Source organism: Opisthocomus hoazin, chromosome 14 (assembly GCF_030867145.1).
Source record: "Opisthocomus hoazin isolate bOpiHoa1 chromosome 14, bOpiHoa1.hap1, whole genome shotgun sequence".
Lineage (NCBI taxonomy): Eukaryota > Metazoa > Chordata > Aves > Opisthocomiformes > Opisthocomidae > Opisthocomus > Opisthocomus hoazin.
In genome coordinates this window covers 22,736,112-22,756,335 of record NC_134427.1, presented here as the reverse complement: position 1 = coordinate 22,756,335, position 20,224 = coordinate 22,736,112, and the positions used below count along the sequence as shown (strand labels likewise).

The 20,224-nt window shown below is 57.1% G+C and overlaps 1 protein-coding gene across 1 annotated transcript; it reads right to left on the bottom strand.

Moving 5' to 3' along the window:
- Positions 1 to 5,433: 5,433 nt before the first annotated feature.
- On the bottom strand, positions 5,434 to 19,927 carry LOC104336306 (ras-related GTP-binding protein A). The gene is made up of 10 exons (XM_075435415.1): positions 19,776 to 19,927; positions 19,373 to 19,406; positions 17,102 to 17,201; positions 16,036 to 16,102; positions 14,802 to 15,024; positions 12,408 to 12,503; positions 10,791 to 10,913; positions 8,413 to 8,504; positions 7,356 to 7,471; positions 5,434 to 5,959 (listed from the first exon to the last, which is right to left on the bottom strand). The coding sequence occupies exons 2-10, from the start codon at positions 19,397 to 19,399 to the stop codon at positions 5,862 to 5,864; spliced, it is 942 nt and encodes a 313-aa protein (XP_075291530.1). The 5' UTR covers positions 19,400 to 19,406; positions 19,776 to 19,927; the 3' UTR covers positions 5,434 to 5,861.
- Positions 19,928 to 20,224: the final 297 nt, after the last annotated feature.

Sequence of the window (20,224 nt, the reverse complement as noted above, 5' to 3'; positions counted from 1 at the left end):
GCCCCACGGGCGGGGAGGGGCGGGGCCGGGAGGCGGAGCTTCCCTCCCCCACCCTTTTTTTTTTTTAGCCCCCCCCCTAAAAAAAAAAAAACAAGGGGGTGGGGATGGAGCGCAAGGGGTGCCCCGCCCTGCGGTGACGTCAGCAGCAGCCAATGGGCGGCTCCCCCTCGTGCCCAGTATTGCCATGGAAACAGATACAGGGGGTGGGGGGGGCTCCCCCACCCGCTCCCCCACCCGCTCCCCTCCCCCCCCAAATCACAGGGAGGGGGGAGGGGCTGAGACCTGGCAAACTCGTGTCAGCGGTAGCCACACCCACCCCGCTGCCCCTCCCAATCGCTACGGGGAGGGGTCAATCACCCCGTGACCCCCCCCACCCCCAAAATGCACATCCCGTCCCCCCTGAACTCCCCACCGCCCCTGCAGCCCTGCCCTTCAGGGGGTGCAGCCGACCCGACCCCCCCCTACACCGGTTAGGGTCCCCCCCGCGTGGAGGGGGCACCGACACCCCAAAAAACACGGGGGGAGGGGGGGGCATGGGGACCCACCCTCTCCTGCGAAGCTTTTGGGGCCTGGAGCCACTTTTTGGGGACAGAGCACCTGGCGGGACTCCCCGTCCCCCCCCAGCTGAGTGACCCCCCAAAAAAGGGAGAAAAAAAGGGGGAAAAGGGTCCCCACCGCCAGAACCCCCATCCCCTCCTGCTCCCCCCCTGGGGCAGCTGCCCAGCCTGGGGGGCTCCGGGCGGACCCCTTGGAGGAGGCTCCGTGGGGCTGGGAGGGCTGGGGCTCACCCCCATCTTTATTTGGGGGGGCAGGGGGGCTCCCCCATCCTGAGCTCCCACGCTTGGTTTTATTCCGGGTCGAATAAAATGGCAGAAAACGCACTCACCCCTTTCCCCGCCGCGCTGGACCCCAAAATTGGTTTTTCCGCCTCGAGCAGAGCCGAAGCCTCCGTCGGCGCTCACCACGGGGACGGGAACGGCCCCCCGGGAAAGCGGCCACGTTGTCCCCATGTCCGTCCTCGGCGGGGTCCCTTGGGCTCCGTCGCGGCACCGGGCGCGTGGAGCCCCGAGAAGGTCCAACCGTGGTGGGCTCCCAGCGGAACGCCGCTGGTTTCGGCACGGGGAGCGGATGCGGGGCCCGGCCGGCGGCGCTGAGCTCGCCTCGGTGCCCACCGACTCCTCAACGCAGCGGGAACGCGTAGGGTGGCAGCGAGGAAGGGCGAGCGAGAAGGTGCAGTGGACATCTTGATGGCCACCAGCGGTCCTCCGGCTTTCCCCGCCGCGGGACGCGGAAGCGGCACGGGTCTCGCCCGCCAAAAAAAACCCCAAGCACTCCAGAAACGGGTGCGTTCTGCTGTCCGTCGGGACGAAACGCGGCGTCGGGTCCTGGCCCCGAGGCGAGGAGCTCCTTGTTGGAGACCAAGTCCCGCCTCCACGCACCCACCAAGCGCAGCAGCTCTGCGGCTCTGCTGTCGAGGTCAACCACAGAGGCCATCGGTGATTCCTCAGAGTAAATCCCGCTGGGACCTTGGCAATGCAGCGTCCCACCTCCGTCCCCTCCTCCTACTCAGGCGGCTGTGGCTCCGCGGGGAGATGGTCCGTCCCTGCCGCTCTGTCCCTCCATCGCAGCCCCCGCGGTTTGACCAAACGCTTCGGGTGGGCTCAGTCGCACCCCTCCAAGCGCAGGTCTCGGTCCCTTCCAGCCCGCCGAAGCACCCGCCGCGTTGTCCTTGACCTGCTGAGCACCTGAGCAACTCCAAACACCAACACGGTCTTCTTGAGATACAGAAGAACGAGAGAATCATTAAGGTTGGAGAAGACCTCTGAGATCATCAAGTCCAGCCGTCACCCCAGCACCCCCGTGCCTGCTAAACCATGTCCCCAAGTGCCACATCTACACATTTTTTGAACCCCTCCAGGGATGGGGACTCCCCCACCTCCCTGGGCAGCCTGGTCCAAGGCCTGACCACTCTTCCAGTGAAGAAATTTTTCCCAATCTCCAATCTGAACCTACCCTGACGCAACTTAAGGCCATTACCGCTCGTCCTATCGCTGGTTACTTGGGAGAAGAGACCAACCCCCACCTCACTACACCCTCCTGTCAGGGAGCTGTAGAGAGCAAGAAGGTCTCCCCTCAGCCTCCTCTTCTCCAGACTGAACAGCCCCAGCTCCCTCAGCCGCTCCTCAGCAGACTTGTTCTCCAGACTCTTCCCCAATTTGGATGAGAAGGCGGACACTGAAGGAACCGTTGGATTGGAAGCATTGTGGTGAGCATTAGGAAGTCCCACTGGCCAGGGAGGAGGCGACTGCTCCTCTCTCTTCTGCGCTTTTGAGACCACAGCTGGACTCCATGTCCAGTTTGGAGCTCCCGAGTCCGAGGCATGGAGACATGGGAGCATGTCCAGGAGGGACAAGGCAAGGCCGAGGGCGCCGGGCCAGCACAGGGGCTCATGAGGAGGGTGCAGAGAAGAGCTGGGCTCCTCAGGGAGACGGGTGGTGACAGGACAGGAGGCAACAGCTCAGGCTGAAACACGGGAAACTCCAATAAATGGAATTTGATTGTTGATTTGAAAGCCATGAGGGTGACCGCGCATCAGAACGTGGCTCTTGGATAGGAAACCCCATCCTTGGAGATGCTCCGGCCTGAGCAGTGCCAATACCCGCCTGGAGCAGGACAATGGATGTGGAGATGGGGCCTTGCCCACGTCATCTCTTGTTTGAGATGAGGCACCAGATGACTTTTACCACCCAAAATGACCCCTGCCCCACCTCACGCACAGGGAAGGTCCCTCCTCCAGCCCAAAGCTCTTCCCCTGAGGGTTGCGAGGCTGCCCACGACTCGGACATGAGGTCTTCTGAGATCCACGCCCTTGGGGCTGGTGCAGATGCCGCTCGTGAGGTGCCTACAAGCCCCAACTCAGCAGAGCAAGGCTATCAAGAAGGAACTTCACCTCACCTGCCGAATCTGTGTCACCCGCTGGATGTGCCCGAGGGGCTCGCTCCCAGCCGGGGAGCAGTGCCGGGCAGCTGGTGGGCTCCACAGCCCCGCGTCCATCCCACCCAGCCACTTCTTGTCTCCCGGAGGCTTTGACACCACCACTACAGAGGCAAAACAAAATGCGGCACCCTTTGGGAGAGCTCCCGAAGCAAAGCTGGTCTGACCACAGCTCACCACAGGGTGACGGCTGCTTGGTGACCCTCAAGTCAACCCTACTTGGGTCACCCGTGCTTTGAAGAGGGGCAGAGCTGAGCTCCCCCCGGCCCAGCAGCCGCTCCCGGAGGAACGGGAGCCTGGGGAGAGGAACGGGGCCAGGCAGCGGCATCCATTCAGCCTCTTACTGACGGGTGGCATCAAGTTTCTACCAGTTCCAAGGTCAAACCCTGAAGGAGGAGGATGAACTTCTGCAGTCCCAGCAGGATTGTACGGTCGGGCTCTTTGGGGCCACCTCTGTATGTTTGTAAGGGCAACACCTGGAGCAGGCATCAATATTCCTTTTCTTTTTTTAGTTTTTTTGATAGCAAGAGCTTCCAGAGTAAGAGTCTTCCAGGAGGCTGGGTGAGGGTGCTGGAGCCTGAGCCACCAGAGTCCAGTGGAGGACTACGAGGATGATGAGGGGTCTGAAGCATCTCTCCTATGAGGAGAGGCTGAGGGAGCTGGGCTTGTTCAGCCTGGAGAAGGCTGGGAGGGGACCTTAGAAATGCCGATAAATATCTGCAGGGTGGGAGTCAGGAGGATGGGGCCAGACTCTTTCCAGTGGTGCCCAGTGCCAGGACAAGGGGCAACGGGCACAAACTGAAGCAGAGGAAGCTCCAGCTGAACACGAGGAAGAACTTCCTCAGCCGCTGTATCGCTGGAGGCTCCAGGTACCCGCCGGCTGGGCTTGGCTCCCAATCAGCCACCGGACCACAGCTTGGCACCCACTTCCCCCTCACGTCACCCCACTTTCACGGGCTAAACAGTTCATCCCCCAAGGAAAGCCAAGGGCAACACCTCAGTCCCGGGAATCCGGCAGCATTCCCCGCCGTCCTTCCCCGCAGCTTGGGCAGGAACAGCTGCCCGCCCCGAAGACGTCCTCGCAGCAGAAGGTGCTTCGTCCCGCGCTGGAACCGCGGCCATCACCCCTCCACTGCTCTCCTGACGCCGCACCAGCTGCCGGCCTCCTGCCAGAGAGCCCTTCCCGGCAGCCCCTCGGAGCCGACGGTCCCAGGCTCCCGCAGCAGATGGGTTGGCAGCGACTTGTCCCCTCGCTCCGCGGCGCCGAGGGCAGGGTTTGGGCGCAGAAAGCCACGAAGCGTCTCCACCGACCTTGTCCGGGCGCTGGGGCAGCATCCACGAGAGGCAACCGCGGTCACGTTTCGGCTCGCTCCAGCCCGACGTCCGGCGAAAGCGGCTGTGGCCGAGATTTGCCATTCTCGCTCCAGGACCGGCACCGCGTCCCACACTTGCGAGCGGCGACGACAAGCAGGAGCCGCTCGCCGCATCGCCAGCCCGGCCATGAGCTCTCCAGCAACTCAGGCACCTGGATTGTTAACAGGGATCTCGTTAAGTTCCTCTCCCACCGGGATGCTGCCTGGGTGGCTCTTCCTGCGCACACGTGCCCAGCCGGGCAGCACCATGGCGTCAGCGACGCGAGACGCCGGCGTTCGGCACCGCAGAGATCGGGAATGGACGGCAGACGCCGCGCGGAGCCCGCCTGGAGCTCCCCGCTCTCGCCTCACGGACTCACCCCGTCAGGGTTTTCCCTCCCCGGCGTCCGTGTGGGCAGGGGTACAGGGGGAAAGCGTGGATTTCGAGGACGCAAAGCAGAGAGCCAAGCTGGGAGTCACCACTCCCTTTTTTATCAAGTCATTTGATGCAGAGAGAGGAAAAAAAAAAAATAGAGAGACACTGAGAAGCATCAGCGCCCACCCAGCAAGCCAGAGACTCCCCTAACTCGCAGTGCTTTTGTTGTTCCTACGTTTAATGGCCATGCACAGAAAAAAAAATCCATTAAAAAATAGAAAGTAACGTCAAGTAACACCAGTGCCGAACACTGCCCAAGGGGCCCGTCGCAAACAGCTCGCGTAGCTCACGCACAGCCCACCCGCGCCATGTCCCACGGCTCCTCCGCGCTCGCCGGGACGCAGGGCGGGCACGCCAGCACGGCCTCACCGCTCGGTCACTTCGCATCTTTGGCCCTTTTTTTTTTTATTTACCAAGATCTTTCCACCGCTTCGGCAAGCCTCAAGAGGCCAACACCAGCCCGACCGCTTCACCTCCTGAGCGAGTTTTTGCCTCCATGCAGGGAGAAAAAATAAAAATATCTTAAATGAAAGTCTGGAATGGGCGAAACAACCCCCCCAGCAACGCGATGGGAGCAATGCAGCTATCGCACGCCGGCTTGCCAGAGCTGCCCTGGGTTTCAGGAGAAAGCAAGCCCACTGTCCAAAGCTCTCGGATCGGAAACCCCTGGTAGCAAAAAATTTATTTTCAGGACTGAAGACAAGGAGAAATTTATCAACGTATTCTAGCAACCGACCAACAAAACAGTGAGTATTCCATTCCTGTGACGTCTACCATCACCCGGGAGCGAAACCTCCAGAGCGGCTCCGCCCCGTGCCGCCGCGACGGCCGGGAGCGCGAGGCCACGCGCGCATCGCCCGTCCCTACGCCTTCCCTGGTCCACATGCGCCAGGGAAGGCTCCTCCGAAGGTCCGCGGTGCCGCCAGCCATCCTCCGAGTGACTAGTGTCCAATGTTAAAAGGAGAAAAAATAAAGCAGCACACTCATTTCAAAGCCCAACAAAGACATCAACGACATTGTTAGATTCTCCTAAAAATAAGTAGTCCCAGCTCATTTTTTCTCCCCCCAGCCGGCAACGATCAGCGCATGAGCAGGCTGTGCTTTGGTCCATCCACTCTCTCCAGCTTCTCGAAGTGTTTCCGGGCGTTGCGGATGTTGATCAGCGTAGCCGCAGAAGCTAGGACGGAAAATGGACAGGGGAGATAAAAAGAGTTAAAAGGGACGCGAGGAATCAAGCTAAGCGCCGCCTGAAAGCGGCGTCCCCGCCAGCACGCTCTCTTCTTCCAGCCCCTCTGCTCCCTCGCAGTGCGGAGTCTAACGCTGGCAGGTCGGGGCTGCTTGCTGCTCCCGGGGCGGCAGCGAGGAGGAGTCAGGGCGAACGACGGCCGAGAGGTTTGCTCACGGGGACGGCCGAGCGAGCCGCCGCAGCTGCTCATTCGCAGCCATACCACGGCGCCGGCAACTCCGTCGTGGGTTTCCACGGGTTTTCCCTAATTCAGTCAACCCTCGGGAAAGAGGACGGGAGGCACCAACATGGTGAGGCACCCGGCTGGCCTGGACAGCGTCTCTTAGGCACCTCAAACCCCACGAGGAGCGGTTTCAGCTGGAGCTGTGTAAACAGTTAAACAGCCACGCCGCGCCTCCAAGGGCTGGCACTGCTGGCTGCAGGCTCTTCGTTAAGATAAACACATGCTACTATAATTAGAGCCCTTGCCCTCCAAGACCGTTCAGGCAGCAAGAGCGAAAACTCAAAACATGATCCGTCTCTGCTTCCTCTCCAAAAATCGCCAGGGCTGTCAGATCAGAACAGCCCAAAATAGGTTACTGGGCACGACCGACGAAATCAGGTCGCATCTGTCACAGCGATTCCCCGGCGCCGCGCCGGGCCTCCGCTCGACAGCCACAAGCAGCTCGGCTGTCGGAGGCCTCCTGCCAGGTCAGTCACTGTGAGGAGGGGACTGGAGCATCTCTCCTACGAGGACAGGCTGAGGGAGCTGGGCTTGTTCAGCCTGGAGAAGAACAGGCTGAGAGGGGACCTTAGAAATGCCTCTAAATATCTGCAGGGTGGGGGTCAGGAGGACGGGGCCAGACTCTTTCCAGTGGTGCCCAGCAACAGGACAAGGGGCAATGGGCACAAACTGAAGCACAGGAAGTTCCAGCTGAACACGAGGAAGAACTTCTTCCCTCTAAGGGTGACGGAGCCCTGGCCCAGGCTGCCCAGGGAGGCTGTGGAGTCTCCTTCTCTGGAGATATTCCAGACCCGCCTGCACGCGGTGCTGTGCAGCCTGCTCTGGGTGACCCTGCTTGGGCAGGGCGTTGGGCTGGGTGACCCACAGAGGTCCCTGCCAACCCCCAACATTCTGGGATCCTGTCCCCCGGCTCCGCTCGGACAGGGCAAAACGGGAGGACAGCAGGACCCCCCCCCCCCCCCCCTCTTTTTACCCCAATCGGTTTCACTGCTTCGCCCGGCGCTTGTCACTTTCCAAGGGTAACACAGTCTAAACTCGGCTCATTGGGCTTTTTGTTCCCGCAAACAGAAACAGGTCAGAGGCTTTATCTTTGCTTCAACTTACGTATTGAAGGGTCTGACATCACCACCATCACATAGGTATTTGACGTAAAGATGTCAATGAAAGCAGCAAAGTTAGAGTTCCTGACCTCCATGCTCTGGAAAGAAGCTGCCAGCTTACTAAAAGGGGAGGAAAAAAAAGGGGGGGAAAAGTAAAAGAACCATTAGCATAACATTGCTCAAACGGCTTTTGCACCCACGTAGCCAACATCTCCCGATTCGAGCTGTTGGCAACAACGAAGTGTCCCAGTCCGCACTCGGCAAGCAGCACCAGGCGTGACTACAGGTTTGGTGGTGGCTTTTTTCAAAAAGATATAAAAACTCTTTAGCCTTAGGCTAACAGAGAACAACATGAAACGATTTGGGCTTGGCATGGTGAAGGTGACTCGAGATGCACAACCCCACCGGCTGTTAGAGTCGGCCCCGCTCGCCCCGCAGCAGTAAGAGCTCAGCCGCTCCAAGGCACGGCCGAACACCCTGGGGAGAGCCAGCAGGAGCAGGCGCAGAGCTGAGCTACCTGGAGACAGCCCTGCGAACCACGCAGCCGCCTCTCCAGCCTGCGCAGGCTCCAAACGCTTGTGGGTGCTACCAACGGACTGAGGAACCCGGAGGCTGTCCAAAAGCCAAGCTACTCCAAAGCAAGCTTTCCACTTTCCCATTCGAAAGACCGATAAATACTGTCTGCGAAGCTCTTGCTCCCAAGCCAGCCCTGTGGGGCAGGGTCTGAAGCCAGGCTCTCCACCTGACTTTCCGCAGCACTGTGGACTGTCACTCATTTATTAGTTCAGTCCTGGAACTTCCCTACCTGGCCCAGGAGGCTGAGGCCTAGAAGAAAACGGTTGTTTCAAAACAAACCCCTTTTGACCACCGGCAAAGGAGGAAGTTACAAAAGATAACTATTAACTGTTGTGTTGAAGCACGGTGCAATTTAACTATGGCATCTCAGCTTGCTGGGAAGTCGCACAACTCATGCTCATTTGGAGAGACTTTGTGCTCCGGATGAACCTTCCCCACCCAAGGATCTGAAGTATCTTCCCCACCCAAGGATCAAACCCGCTCACCTGCAACTGAGCTTGAATTGCTTGATAATGTTGCTGATCTTCTCAAACCTGTGGACATCCCGCTGCTCCTTGCATTGATAGTGAGAAATGACCTGGCAGGCAGAAACAGAGAGAGCGCCTAGTTAGCGAGTCATTTGTTTCAGCACAGGTTTCTCAGGCTTGACAGCAACGGTGGGAAAGGGGTGGTGACCAGGACAGGGACTCCCTTTGCCTTTGGCTGATTGAATCTTGGAAACCATTTGCACCAACACTTGTGGTGCTTCCATGGTAAAGCAGACCGGGTAATACAATCATCAGGGAGGCTTTCGCAAGCGCAGATGCAAGTGTGAGATATGCAAGAGACACCATTGTCCCCTCTGGAATAGCCCAGCTTAGCCATTTAAATCTTGATTCAAAGCAAGAAGAAGAAAAAAAAAAAAAAAAATGCAAGACCATCCCCTCGGGTAGGGGAAACAGGCACTTGGCAAACGCTGGAACAGCTTCTCCTTCCCAAGACTATCGTGCTGCAGATTCTCAAGGACCGAACCTGGGAAATTTCCCATTCTGCAACCCTGGGGATGCACAAGATCTGCACTCCAGGCCAAAGCAAGCCCTTCCTCCCCAAGGGAAGTGGAGCAAAGGTGGCTGGCTTCCTAGGGAGTTCTCTCCAAGGGCGTTCTCTCTCCATCAGCTAACCGCGTCAGACCAAGACTCTGCTGAGCTGCCCGCAATCAGGTCGGTTCTCCTCCTCTTCCTCCCACACAGCCACCCAGCAGCAACATGCGGACCTTAGCGCCCAGCTGCAAAGACTCAGAGGACCAGAAGTATTTTGGAGCCCTTGCAGCGTGCTCCTCAGCTCTCTCCCCAGGCATCTTCACGAGGCTGGGAGCCCTCAGACCTTCACCCTTCAGCCAAACTAGCCAACGGGCCGAGAACTGCATCTACTGTGTACGGGGAACGGCGCACAATCAATCAAATAGTTACATCAGCTCTGTTCCCCCAGCAAACCAAAAAGGAATATTTTAAAAACCTAACGCTGCATGCCTTCAGCTCTTAAGCATCACGAAACCAGCTGCTGCTGGGACTGTCAAACACCACTGCGCAAGGATGTTAAACTCTTCCTTTCCTACCTACGGAGTCACATTTAACGGGCTTGCGAGAACTAAGATTTTTGGGGTATTTTTTTTCCCCCTTGAGCACCTCAAAAATTCATCACGTACTGCCTACTTGTTAAACCTCCCCAGTTATTCGTGCAAGTACAGGCTGAGCCAGATTCAAGGGTTACGCTCACACCAAAGCCTTCCCTGTATACACGTCTGCTCCGTCACTTTCCAGATAGGTTTTTCTGTTACTGTGATTCAAATACCGTTTCAGAATAAGATTTCATTTCAGCAGAAAGGAATCCTGAAGGAAGTCTAAATACACGAAAAACGTGAGAAGAGAGTCTTTTAAGAAGTCAGCATTACACTGAAAATAAGCATAGAATTTTTGTAGCAAAGACGATTCTTTTTCAGTAAAAAACCCAGTACCTTTAACGAAAGTATTGTTACATACCACCAAGGTGGAACTATTTAGCATCTACTAAAGGTGGAAAAGCAGAACTTGCCAGAAATGGCAGTGTTTACTTCTGATATTTCAAGAAGCAAGAAAAGTAATGGCTTCCTTTCCACACTCCCTCCTTCACTTCAAACTCAGACATCTGGCCACCAAGGAAAGCACTCAAAACATTCATGGAATCATCACCAAATCACTATGGTTGGAAAAGACCTCCAAGATCATCAAGTCCAACCGTCAAATTGTTCCTTGCAGAGTTCTGGTGCCAAGTCTGAGGAGACCAATCCAGACACTGAGAGTACGGATGGACACCAGCAGCAACGGGGGTTTTACCCAGCACGTTCTACCTCGCAGAGGCAGCAGACTGGAAGCTCTGCTACCACGCAGCCGGCAGCTTCGCAAGCCGTTGCCATCCAACTGCTTGTGATCCTCTATCCATACTCCCGGTTTGTAGAGCATCAAACAAACAAAAGAGAAACCAAGAGCAGTTAAAACGCCAGGCCGGGAGGAACTGAAAAGGCTTATTTCAAGCCAGAGAAGGATCTTGCCCTGCGCAGAAAGGAATTATCAAAAAAATCTCACGGCCAACACCAGAATGGGGATATGAAACCCTCTCGCAGCCTGGAAGAGGGAAATACCGAGCAAGCCCTCAGCTCAGCTGCCAGAATTGGAAATTTTGGGAAGGTCCTGCAAGCCACAGGGTCACGTCGGCTGCTTTTGGTATCACAAGGCCTGGGTCGATGCATTCTGCCGTCCGGCGCTACTGCCACAACAGCACTCCCCACCCAGGGCACCCCGGCCTCAGCTGGGCGGAGGAACCCGACGGGCAGAGCTGCCGTATTCACCAGGAAAGTGGCTCTCTCGAACAGAAGCACTTCGTCTGCCTCGATGATCTGAGCAAAGTTCCTCAGGTTCATTTCCAGCTGCTGGACATTGGGGATCAGCTGATAGACTATACTGGACCAAGCCTGTTGATAAAGAAAGACACCACATCAGGGCTGCATTAGCACTGCTCTGCCTCGTCCTCTCCTTATGCGATGTGCTCAGAAACCGATTATTAGCAGTTCTGGGTGTTGATAGCCTAGGCAAGACTGAGAAGCCTCCATATCCAGGCATCTCCACTACAGTGGAGACTACCAGTGGTACCCCAGACTCGAGTAAAGTCTTCATTAGGTCAAGTTCTTCTCCACATCAGTCAGAGAAACCAGACTACTACTAAGCAGGCTTAAATCATTCAAATTTTAAGCCAGCAATGCTTCTGTCTACTGCTCCCAGACAAACCCGCTCAAGCTTTCACAGATTTTTTTAATCTTGAGTGAGGTCAACATGCAGACAGACACTTGGCAGCTCGTCACTGATGCAAACGAAGCTCTCATCTAACCCAGTGAGTCAGGACAAAGCCCAGAAGGGACTGGGGATGCTGCAGTAGGCACTCGTCCTCTTTCAGCCTCAGGTCCTCCAAGCTCAGCTTCAGCTCACCGCCTACCTGCTGACTCAGGTTTGTGTCAGTGCCTTCCCCCCGGAGTCAGGTGGACATTTGTGTCTCCTCTTTCCCAAATACTCAACATTTACCAAACGCTCCTACCACCCCGCTTGCCAAACACAAAGTTAAAAGCCCAAGCCAAGGGCACGAGCTCCGCAGAGCGTCGGCAGGGCCGCATCCAGAACGGCACAGGTCTGCTGCTGTGTGAGCTGCTCGAAGAGCAACCAGCGTAGCTGCTGAACGCTGGGGATGCCCGCAGGCAGGCAGGGTACGGCCCTGCTCGGGAGGGCTGGTTTCTAGAGGGAGCTGGGCACGTGCTTTGCGAGGAGCGCTGCCTGGCGTACGGCACCGCGTCTGCCTCGGCCAAGCGCATCGTACGCTGAAGGCAGAGGAAGCTGCTACAGCTTGGGATGGATCTGCCGGGGTGGCGAAGTCTGCCATCAGAAGTACCACTGAAGTCAAGAGAAAGAGCCAATAATCCTCACCTTCAGACAAGCAACCGCTACCACCACTGCTCATCAGCTGGCAATTATAACTTTCCCTTGCTCTCACTGTAGCCCAGGCAGCACTCCCCACTCGCACACCTGAAGACTGACTGATGGCAAAAAACCCCACCCACACCTAAAAGCCAAGCACACTCCCAGCAGGGTAAATGCAGAGAAACATAGGAAACAGTTCCATGCTGGATAAGCACGACTAGAAGACACAGAAGCTCTTTCTAAAGTAGCCAGGCAGAGCGTTTGAGTGGTGTTAACGCACTGACACCACGAATCCAACATGTGGAGGGGCTTTACTTTTTCTAATTAAACCCAGGATGCTCAGATGCCATTTACAAGAGCTGCCTTCCAGAAGTAGCCGCTGCAGAACCCAAAAGGGCCAGTCACTAACAAACCAGCAGCAACCAACCACTCGCCTTCCTCGTGCTCTTGTTTTCAAGCGGGAGGGGGGAAGGCAGATACGGAGAGGAAGCTGTACAAACCTTGTAAAGTGTTTCATCCCAGATGGAAGTTCTAAAACAAACACACTCCAAGGGACGGGAAAGGCGCTTCAAGTCTTCCTCACGCTCTTTAAAAATCTGGGAAGTAAAAAATGGTTAGCAGTCGAGTATAAATATTTCTGCCTTTGGTGTGGTTACTCTACTGGATTTACAGCAGGCACTTCAACCAAATCTCGAGTACCTACAGCACTGGAGAAAAGACAACAGCAGAGCTCGCTGGCCAGGCCAGGCTGGCAGAAACCCCTTCCACCGCCGCAGCAGGGACAAACACAGCTGTCTCACAACGGATCTGACCAGGACTCAAAGCTGGAATAACTATGGATGGTGTGGAGTGGAAGGTGACACGCACGAGTGTCACTGAGGACCTAAATTTTGACAAGTCCCTGGTCACAGGCAAAAAGCTCCATCACCAAGATCAGGATAGGAAGAAAGCGCTCGAGGGTGATCAATATGAGCAGCTCCAAGGCACGTGCTTACGGAGTCTTTTATGCTCACATCATACTCTGCCCTTCAAAGTTATGGTTAAAAAAATAGGGGGCAGGTGGAACAGCAAAGACCAGACGACCTTGCACCAGGCTCCTGCTAAACTGCCAAAAAAGCAGCAGGACGGTCAGCAGCGTGCCTCTGCAGGGGAAGACACAACGACTACCTTCACCTCAGCTCACCGGTTATAGGAACGTGACAGAACATCAGCCAGTCGCCACGAAACGCTGCGTAGGCCAGCGCTTGCCATTTGGGTCCTGGGACACCGAAGGCTTCGGTAAGATTTACAGAGACGGTGATTTGGCCCAGTATTTGCACGCTCTGCCGAGTAGCAGACACCTTAAAACAGATCCTGATGGGTGTGCAGTGACACACATTGAAAGCACATCTGAAATAAGGCCCCTCTTCACAGAATCACAGAATCCCAGCATGGTCGGGGTTGGCAGGGACCTCTGTGGGTCATCCAGTCCAACCCCCTGCCCAAGCAGGGTCACCCAGAGCGGGCTGCACAGCACCGCGGCCAGGCGGGGCTGGAATATCTCCAGAGAAGGAGACTCCACAGCCTCTCTGGGCAGCCTGGGCCAGGGCTCCGTCACCCTCAGAGGGAAGAAGTTCTTCCTCATGTTCAGATGGAACTCTTCTGCCCACCCCTCCCTCCAGGCCCCCAGTAGAGTCCACAAAACCATATGAAACCAGTGTTTGCCCACCAGTCCCAAAACAAAACCGGGCAGCACAGCATCAAGAAGGTTTTAGACTCCTCCTGCAGGCTGGGGGGAAGGCAGACAGAAGCGAGGAAAAGCTCCCCAAATCAACCCTATGAACAAGCTCTTTGAGCTATTTCTGCACTGAGCTAGAAGGCAGAACTAAAACGAAGAGGAAGATCACCGTTCTCAGGCAGAACGAGTGATCTGGGGCCGACCCGCTGCGTGGAAGACGCCTGCCTGCGCAGGGAGGTCGGTGTGTGGTTTCAGCCATGCAGCTGCCCGGGCACACAGGCACCAGGGATCAGGAGAAAGTTTAACAAGCCTTCTTACTTCAGACACAAGGCAACCGCCTAAAGCGGCCTCCAAACTCGCTGCCAGGCAGAGAGTGGCTATGCAGCCAGGGATGTGCTCATGTAACCCACAAAGCTAATTTTTTATTCGGTATCAGGACTTGGTCGCTTTTCAGTCCAAGCTGAAAAAGCAAGATTGGTAGGAACTCAACATCTGCCAATCTCCCTGCAAGCTTCCAAAAGCTCTGAAAAAAAACGGAAGACACCAAACATCTCCAAGAGGTTGCTCCCCAGCCCTTGCGGGACATCTCTTGGGGCAGAGGAGCACTTCAGAGGTGATCTGTGGGCAGGCAGGCCAAACTGCCAGCGAGCAGAATCCACTCCCAGAAACCACCTTCCAGTTAACTGGGAAAGTTTCAGCTCTTTTTTTGTTATGCTTTAGAACAGAGCCTATGTCGGACTGAAAGCAACAGCTAAAGAGAAACCAGCGGTCACTGTCACCACCGCTATCCTTGAAGCTATCCAAATGGTGGCAGCAATTTTAAAGTTGCTGGATTTCTTTCGGTTCTGCCTTCCTCTCGGGTCTACCTCCCTTCTGCAGCCAAGCTCTGGTGAAAGTACTAGAATCAGCGCTACGAAAGAAAAGGCTTAGAGTAGGTGTCACTACAAATCACCAGTTCTGTTCTCCACTAGATTACACACAAAACATAGCAATGAGACACAATTTAGAAAAGGCAGAAAAAGCTTAGAGGGCTTTGACAGTTCTTAACATCCGAGAAACCCTTCTAGGAACGGTGCTGGTGATGGGGCTGTATTCAAAGCATGAAATCGCAATGCGTTAGCACAGTCCAAAGACGCTCTCTTTGAAAGCATTTCTACGGCAACTATCAGCTGCTCACCAAATCCCGCTGATCCTCCTGCACCAAGTCCATCTTGTGCACTAGGCAAAAGATCTTTGCATCGGGAGAGTTCTGGAGAATTGCCTCCAAGCATGACTGGTAGTAGTGCATGTCCTTCTCCAGCTCACGGCTCTCAACATCGAAGACGTAGATGAGGACTTCTACGTTGCGGAAGATGTTGTCCCGCTGACTGGTGAAGTAGTTCTCCATGAAGGTGTCCTGCCTGAGAAGGAGCAGAGCAACAAAGCAAGGAGACGCCCATCAGAGCAACCAGGCCTTGCCGCTCAGCGTTGTTGGGCAAGGTGCTGCATGTAAAATAGCTCCTGCTAGCAAGGCAAGCTTTGTGATGGGGCCTCTTGGCTCAAAACGCAGGAGCCTAGACTAGAGGCTGTGCACCCCACGACGTAAGGCTCCCATGGCATTTCCATCCAAGCACAGCTGGACGCTCCTGAGGAGCATCTGCTTGCCATCCTCCTAGGAAGCTGACGCTTCCCTCATCTCACAGCTGGCTGCTTGGTGCCCTCTGCAAACGTCGCTTCTGGACCCAAACTGGCTTCTGGAGAGTTGCATATTAAAAAGCCACGGCAGCAGAAGCTAAAATATACCCAAAACCATCAGTCTGGCCTCTTATTGCAGCATTTAAATCTCCTTTAACTTCTGCTGAACATGGCTCAGACAACGCACGAGGCCACGAGAGCTGATGAAGCCTCGCAAAGTCAAACAGCTCTGCTGAGGCTGCGTCAGCGGGAGAGCGTGCGTTCCTCGAAAAGCTGCTTCCAGGAGCCACGGGATCGCCCTCAACCTCCAGCTTCGCTTCTCAGCACGCACCCCACTTGGATCAAGCTGGTGCTGAGCGATTCTGAAACCGGCGTCACCTCCCACTACCTCAGGAGAAAGCCCAGGTGAAGGGCTCGGGCTTTTTGTCGGCAGAAGGAAGCAGGCAGCAAGGGAAGGGTGGACGCACTGTGCCTTTTACGCAGGGATAACTCAAGAGACAGCGCAATCGTGCCAACCTCTTCCACCCAGCTCCATGCCTCAGATGTGGCCTCCACTCTTTCAGAGTTGTCTCGCCAGTTTTACAGCACGCACATGAAGCTTGTTCTGCTCCCTTCATACACCAGCAGCGTACGCGTCCCTCTGGGGCAGGAGGACTCTGGTTTTGTTACATCCCCAGCCCCGTTCCCCAGAGCTAACCCCCAACGGTTTCAAAAGCAAAAGGATAAACAGTACCTACCCCCCGCAGTCCCAGAGGTTTAACACCAGGTTTCCTAGAAATCTGACATGGGAGTGCTCCACATCAACTGGAAAGAGACAACAGGAGGTTACTGACTGTACCAGACGCCCAGGGCAGAGCTTCCTCTGCGGGCAGACGAAAACACCTTTCCTCCCAACACAGCCCACAGTCTGTAAAATCCCACCTCAACAGCATTGCTGTAGGTAAATATGTAGCTGAAGGCACTGTGGGAAAAGACAGTTCCCAGCGTAACCCAAGCCTTCCTCCTCTCCACCCAGGACACTATTCTCACGAGAAGCACAGCAGGTGGTTCCCCTTTAACAACATTCTCTGATCTTTGTGATATTTTAAGAATAACATGAGTTCCAACACCCTCTGCAAGGCCTTAGGCAAGCCTTAAAAATAAATCAGTAGAACAAAGAATGTAAACTTTATGAACAGGCCAAATCTACAGCAAAGAGGAAACATGCACCAGCCCGTGGCATTAAGTGCTCACAGGTGCTTCCCAGTGAGGAGCACGAGATCCAGACAATCCACAGCCCTGTTTCAGAGGAACCGCTCGGTGCTTTTTCAGATCAGTGGCTTTGGAGAAAATGAAGAGGCAGAAGACACTGGTTAAGCCTAGTGCACCATCCTGCCGGAACCACAGGGGCACAGCAAGATCACCGCACCTCCAGCTGCGCTGGTGACCAGCTGGCTGACGACAGGAAAGCTTCACTGACCAGGAGGACCATGAGGAGGCTCTGAACACTCCTCCAACAACAGCTGTAGCAGCAGCAAAGGCTGCTTCCTGCTCAAAAGAGAGTTAAGGATAAAAGTTCAACACTAAAGCAGCAAAACCGAACCCAGGACTGCCTTGCCTGTCACTCCAGCCTCCTGCCTGCCCTCAGCTGACCTCGGCAGGGAGGCTCCCGGCAAGGTGTGGCAGCTGGGAGGACCGGCAGACACCCTCCTCCTCCAGGCAGAGGAGAGGAGAGGCAGGGACCGCCGGAGGGAACAGCCTCGCCCCCTTAATGAAAGGGGTTCGAGCCCTAAGAACTCGCAGTTCAAACAGGAGAAGTCTTACTTGTGGCACCCAGGCGCCGCGTGTCCCTGGCGATGTAGTTTGCAAAGATGATGGACCTCATGCTGGTCTTCCCAGACCCACTTTTACCCATCAGCAGGACCTGGGAAGAAAAACAGAAGGAAAATTAGCTACCAGAGAGTACCAAGTCCTTCACGGCTCCCTCGGGGTTAGCTTCTTACTGCCGAAGCCCCCAAAACACAGCACCAACATATTTCAGAGGTGAACGCATCAGGAGAGAGAGGCAAAGCAGAGTGGCACGCCTGGGAACGCAGGAGACAGACGTCCTTACCTCCCTGCTACGCACAGTCACTGAAACCCTTTCTCTTTGCGTTCTTGAACCGTGCCCCTCACCCCCTGGGGAACCTCCGCCTGGAGTCGGCAGAGGACTCGGAGAATTCATAACCAGCACTCGGGAAGAGCGGGAGCTGCTCGTGATGCTGCCGCAGCCTCCCCGTCCCCAGCCCCTCGGACCCGCGCGCCTTCCAAACGCGCTGGCACCACAGGGGAAGGCTTGACGGTTTGGATGACAGCACAGGACTTTGCCAAGGCAAAAGGGCAGCTTCATCTCAAGCCTGTAAGAGCAGGCTGGAAACGACCCCTTGCCCACTCAGCTCCGGCATTCTCCACTCTCCTAATCACGCTCTTTTCACAGAATCCCAGAACGTTTGGGGTTGGCAGGGACCTCTGTGGGTCACCCAGCCCAACCCCCTGCCCAAGCAGGGCCACCCAGAGCAGGCTGCACAGCACCGCGTCCAGGTGGGTCTGGAATATCTCCAGAGAAGGAGACTCCACAGCCTCCCTGGGCAGCCTGGGCCAGTGCTTTCCTTCCCATGACTTGTTTTCTCTTCCCCAACAGAAGTGAAATACCAGTTCATTTTGAGTTTCATTCGTCAGAAGACCAACAAAACGTTAAAAGCAGATGGGAGAGCGCAGTCCACGCGCGTCGGGCTGTCTCGCAGGAGAAACGCTGACTCCAGAGTCCCACTTGCAGCTCATCAGGCCAGAGGAGAGGGAGCACCTTTGGTAGCCAAACACTAGGGGATGGTTGTGGGGGCGAAGAGGGGAGGCAGTCACCCAAGGCGAGACTCTGCATTGTCATCTCAAAATAAAAAAATTAAAAAAAAAACCCAACAGCGACAGCCAACAGGGACTCGCTCACAAAAACAGCTGTTAAACGAGTTCCAGTTACAAAGTCAAATTCAGCCCTTGGCAACGGCTCTGAAACTCTATCATCAAGGATAGGTTTAATGAGGCCCGGGTCTGCCTGCCCAGCCCACACCAGTGCCAAACGCCAGCGGGGAAAGCGCTTGCTCAACTCCCAACCTCGCTCCGCGACCGCACGGCGAGGGCTGCCAGAACCTCGGGGCGAAGCAGGAGAGGCAGAACAGCACCATCCCGCTTGCACAAGTCACCCCTCCGTCAGCGACTGCCGCGTCTGCCGAGCGCCCTGCCCAAAGAGCAGCTGACCGCGCGACGCCTCGCCGACGTGCTAACACGGGCTCTTCCTCAGACAGGCAGCCCGGTCAGGTCGCACCCACCGGCCCTTCCCGCAGCGAAGCCCCGGAAAGCTACGCTGCCTTCTCCCCCTGAGCTACACACGGAGCGGAGAGAGAGAACATCAGCATCTCCGATTTCACACCACCTGCAGAAAAAGCACGCGCGGAAACGCGATACGGCTCCAAAGCACGGCGCGAGGCAGCCCGCGGGCGAACCCAACTCCCGAGTTTCGGACTGTGGAGGCCTTTCAAGGGGTCAGACAGGAGACCCAGTCCTAGCACACCACGGAAAGGCAGCCGTATGCCCTCCGCACAGCCGCTTTCACGGCCTTGAACGCGCTCGCTGCTGGAATACACCCACTCTCCCCCCTTGACTCTCGGTAAAATCACTGCACCTTCCCCCATGTGTCCAGTTCCCCCCTCCTGGGGAACGACGGGCTCCCCACACGGGTTTCTGTAGCGCATCAGGACGGTCTCCCCCGGGCCAAGGGAGTGGGTCGGAGTGGATCCTCTCCCCTCTGGCCGCGGGAGGCAGGCAGCGAGCAGGGGGCTCTGCGACGCGTACCAACCGCGGACGGCTCTGCGGCGAGCCTGCCCTGCCAGCGAATAAACCCAAACCCCATTTCGGTTTCCAGCCTTTTGAGCGAAGGATGCGTCTGCTGGCGCTGCGAGTCTCCGGGGGCAGCCAGCGAACACGGCCGGGTACAGACACAAACACAGACCGACGCCGGGAAGGAAAGCCCGGCTGGAAGAGCATTCTGCTTTCAGCCCTTACCTTTTTCTTCATGGCTGTGCTTGGCATCACCCACCTGCGGAGAGAAGACCACCTCCTTTACACGGCCCCGCTCTCCCCGCGGGCTCCGACACCCAGATCCCACCCGCAGCAGCACCCCGCGAAAGGGGAAGCGCCGACACCATCCCCCCCCCTCCCCGACCTCCACCCCGCCAGGCTGCAAAGGGGAAACTCCAGCCCAAGGCTCCGGCTGCCAGACCCTCCCGCGTCACCAGGCCTCGGCGAGACGCCGGCACGGCCGCCGCACGGCTCCGGGCCCCTCGCCCACGGCGGCCAGGCGACCCGCAGCCCCCTCCCCTCCCCTCCCCTCCCCTCCCCTCCCCTTCCTCCCCCGGGGATGGCTCCGGAGCCCGCACCGAGCACCGCCCCCCCCCTGCCCCGCTACCTCTAGCCGCGACAGGCGCCTTCCCGAGCCGGCTCGGCAGCGCCCGCGGGGCTCAGCCCCCCGCTCCGGGGTAGGCCTCAAAGCCGCGGCCTCCCCTGAGCCCGCCGCGCCGCCGGGGTCGAGCCCGCTCCCGCCACGACCCCCCCCCCCCCCCCCCCGGCGGCGCTCACGGGACCCAGCGCTCGGCGGCAGCCGCCGGTCACGTGAGCGCTCACCCCGCCCTCTCCCGCGCGCCCCCTCCTCCCGTCATGTGATGCGGCGCCGCCAGCGGCGAGGCGGGCGGGGCGGGGCGAGGAGGGGAGGGGGAAGGGCGGGGCGGGTGCGAAGCGCCGGCCGCCATCTTGGGTGTGGGCAGGGGGCCGGCCTGGCGGGAGGGGCTTTATGGGGGCGGAGGGGGGCGCGGCCGGCCGGGGGCGAGGCCCGCGCGGGCAGGTAGCGCTATGGTATGG

Coding starts and splice junctions, on each gene's coding strand:
- LOC104336306 (XM_075435415.1), bottom strand. CDS start 19,399: ATGCCAAGCACAGCCATGAAGAAAAAG. Junction 16,103..17,101: donor GCGGCGCCTGGGTGCCACAA/GTAAGACTTCTC, acceptor GTCTCTTTCCAG/TTGATGTGGAGCACTCCCAT. Junction 12,504..14,801: donor AGGAGGATCAGCGGGATTTG/GTGAGCAGCTGA, acceptor TTTACTTCCCAG/ATTTTTAAAGAGCGTGAGGA.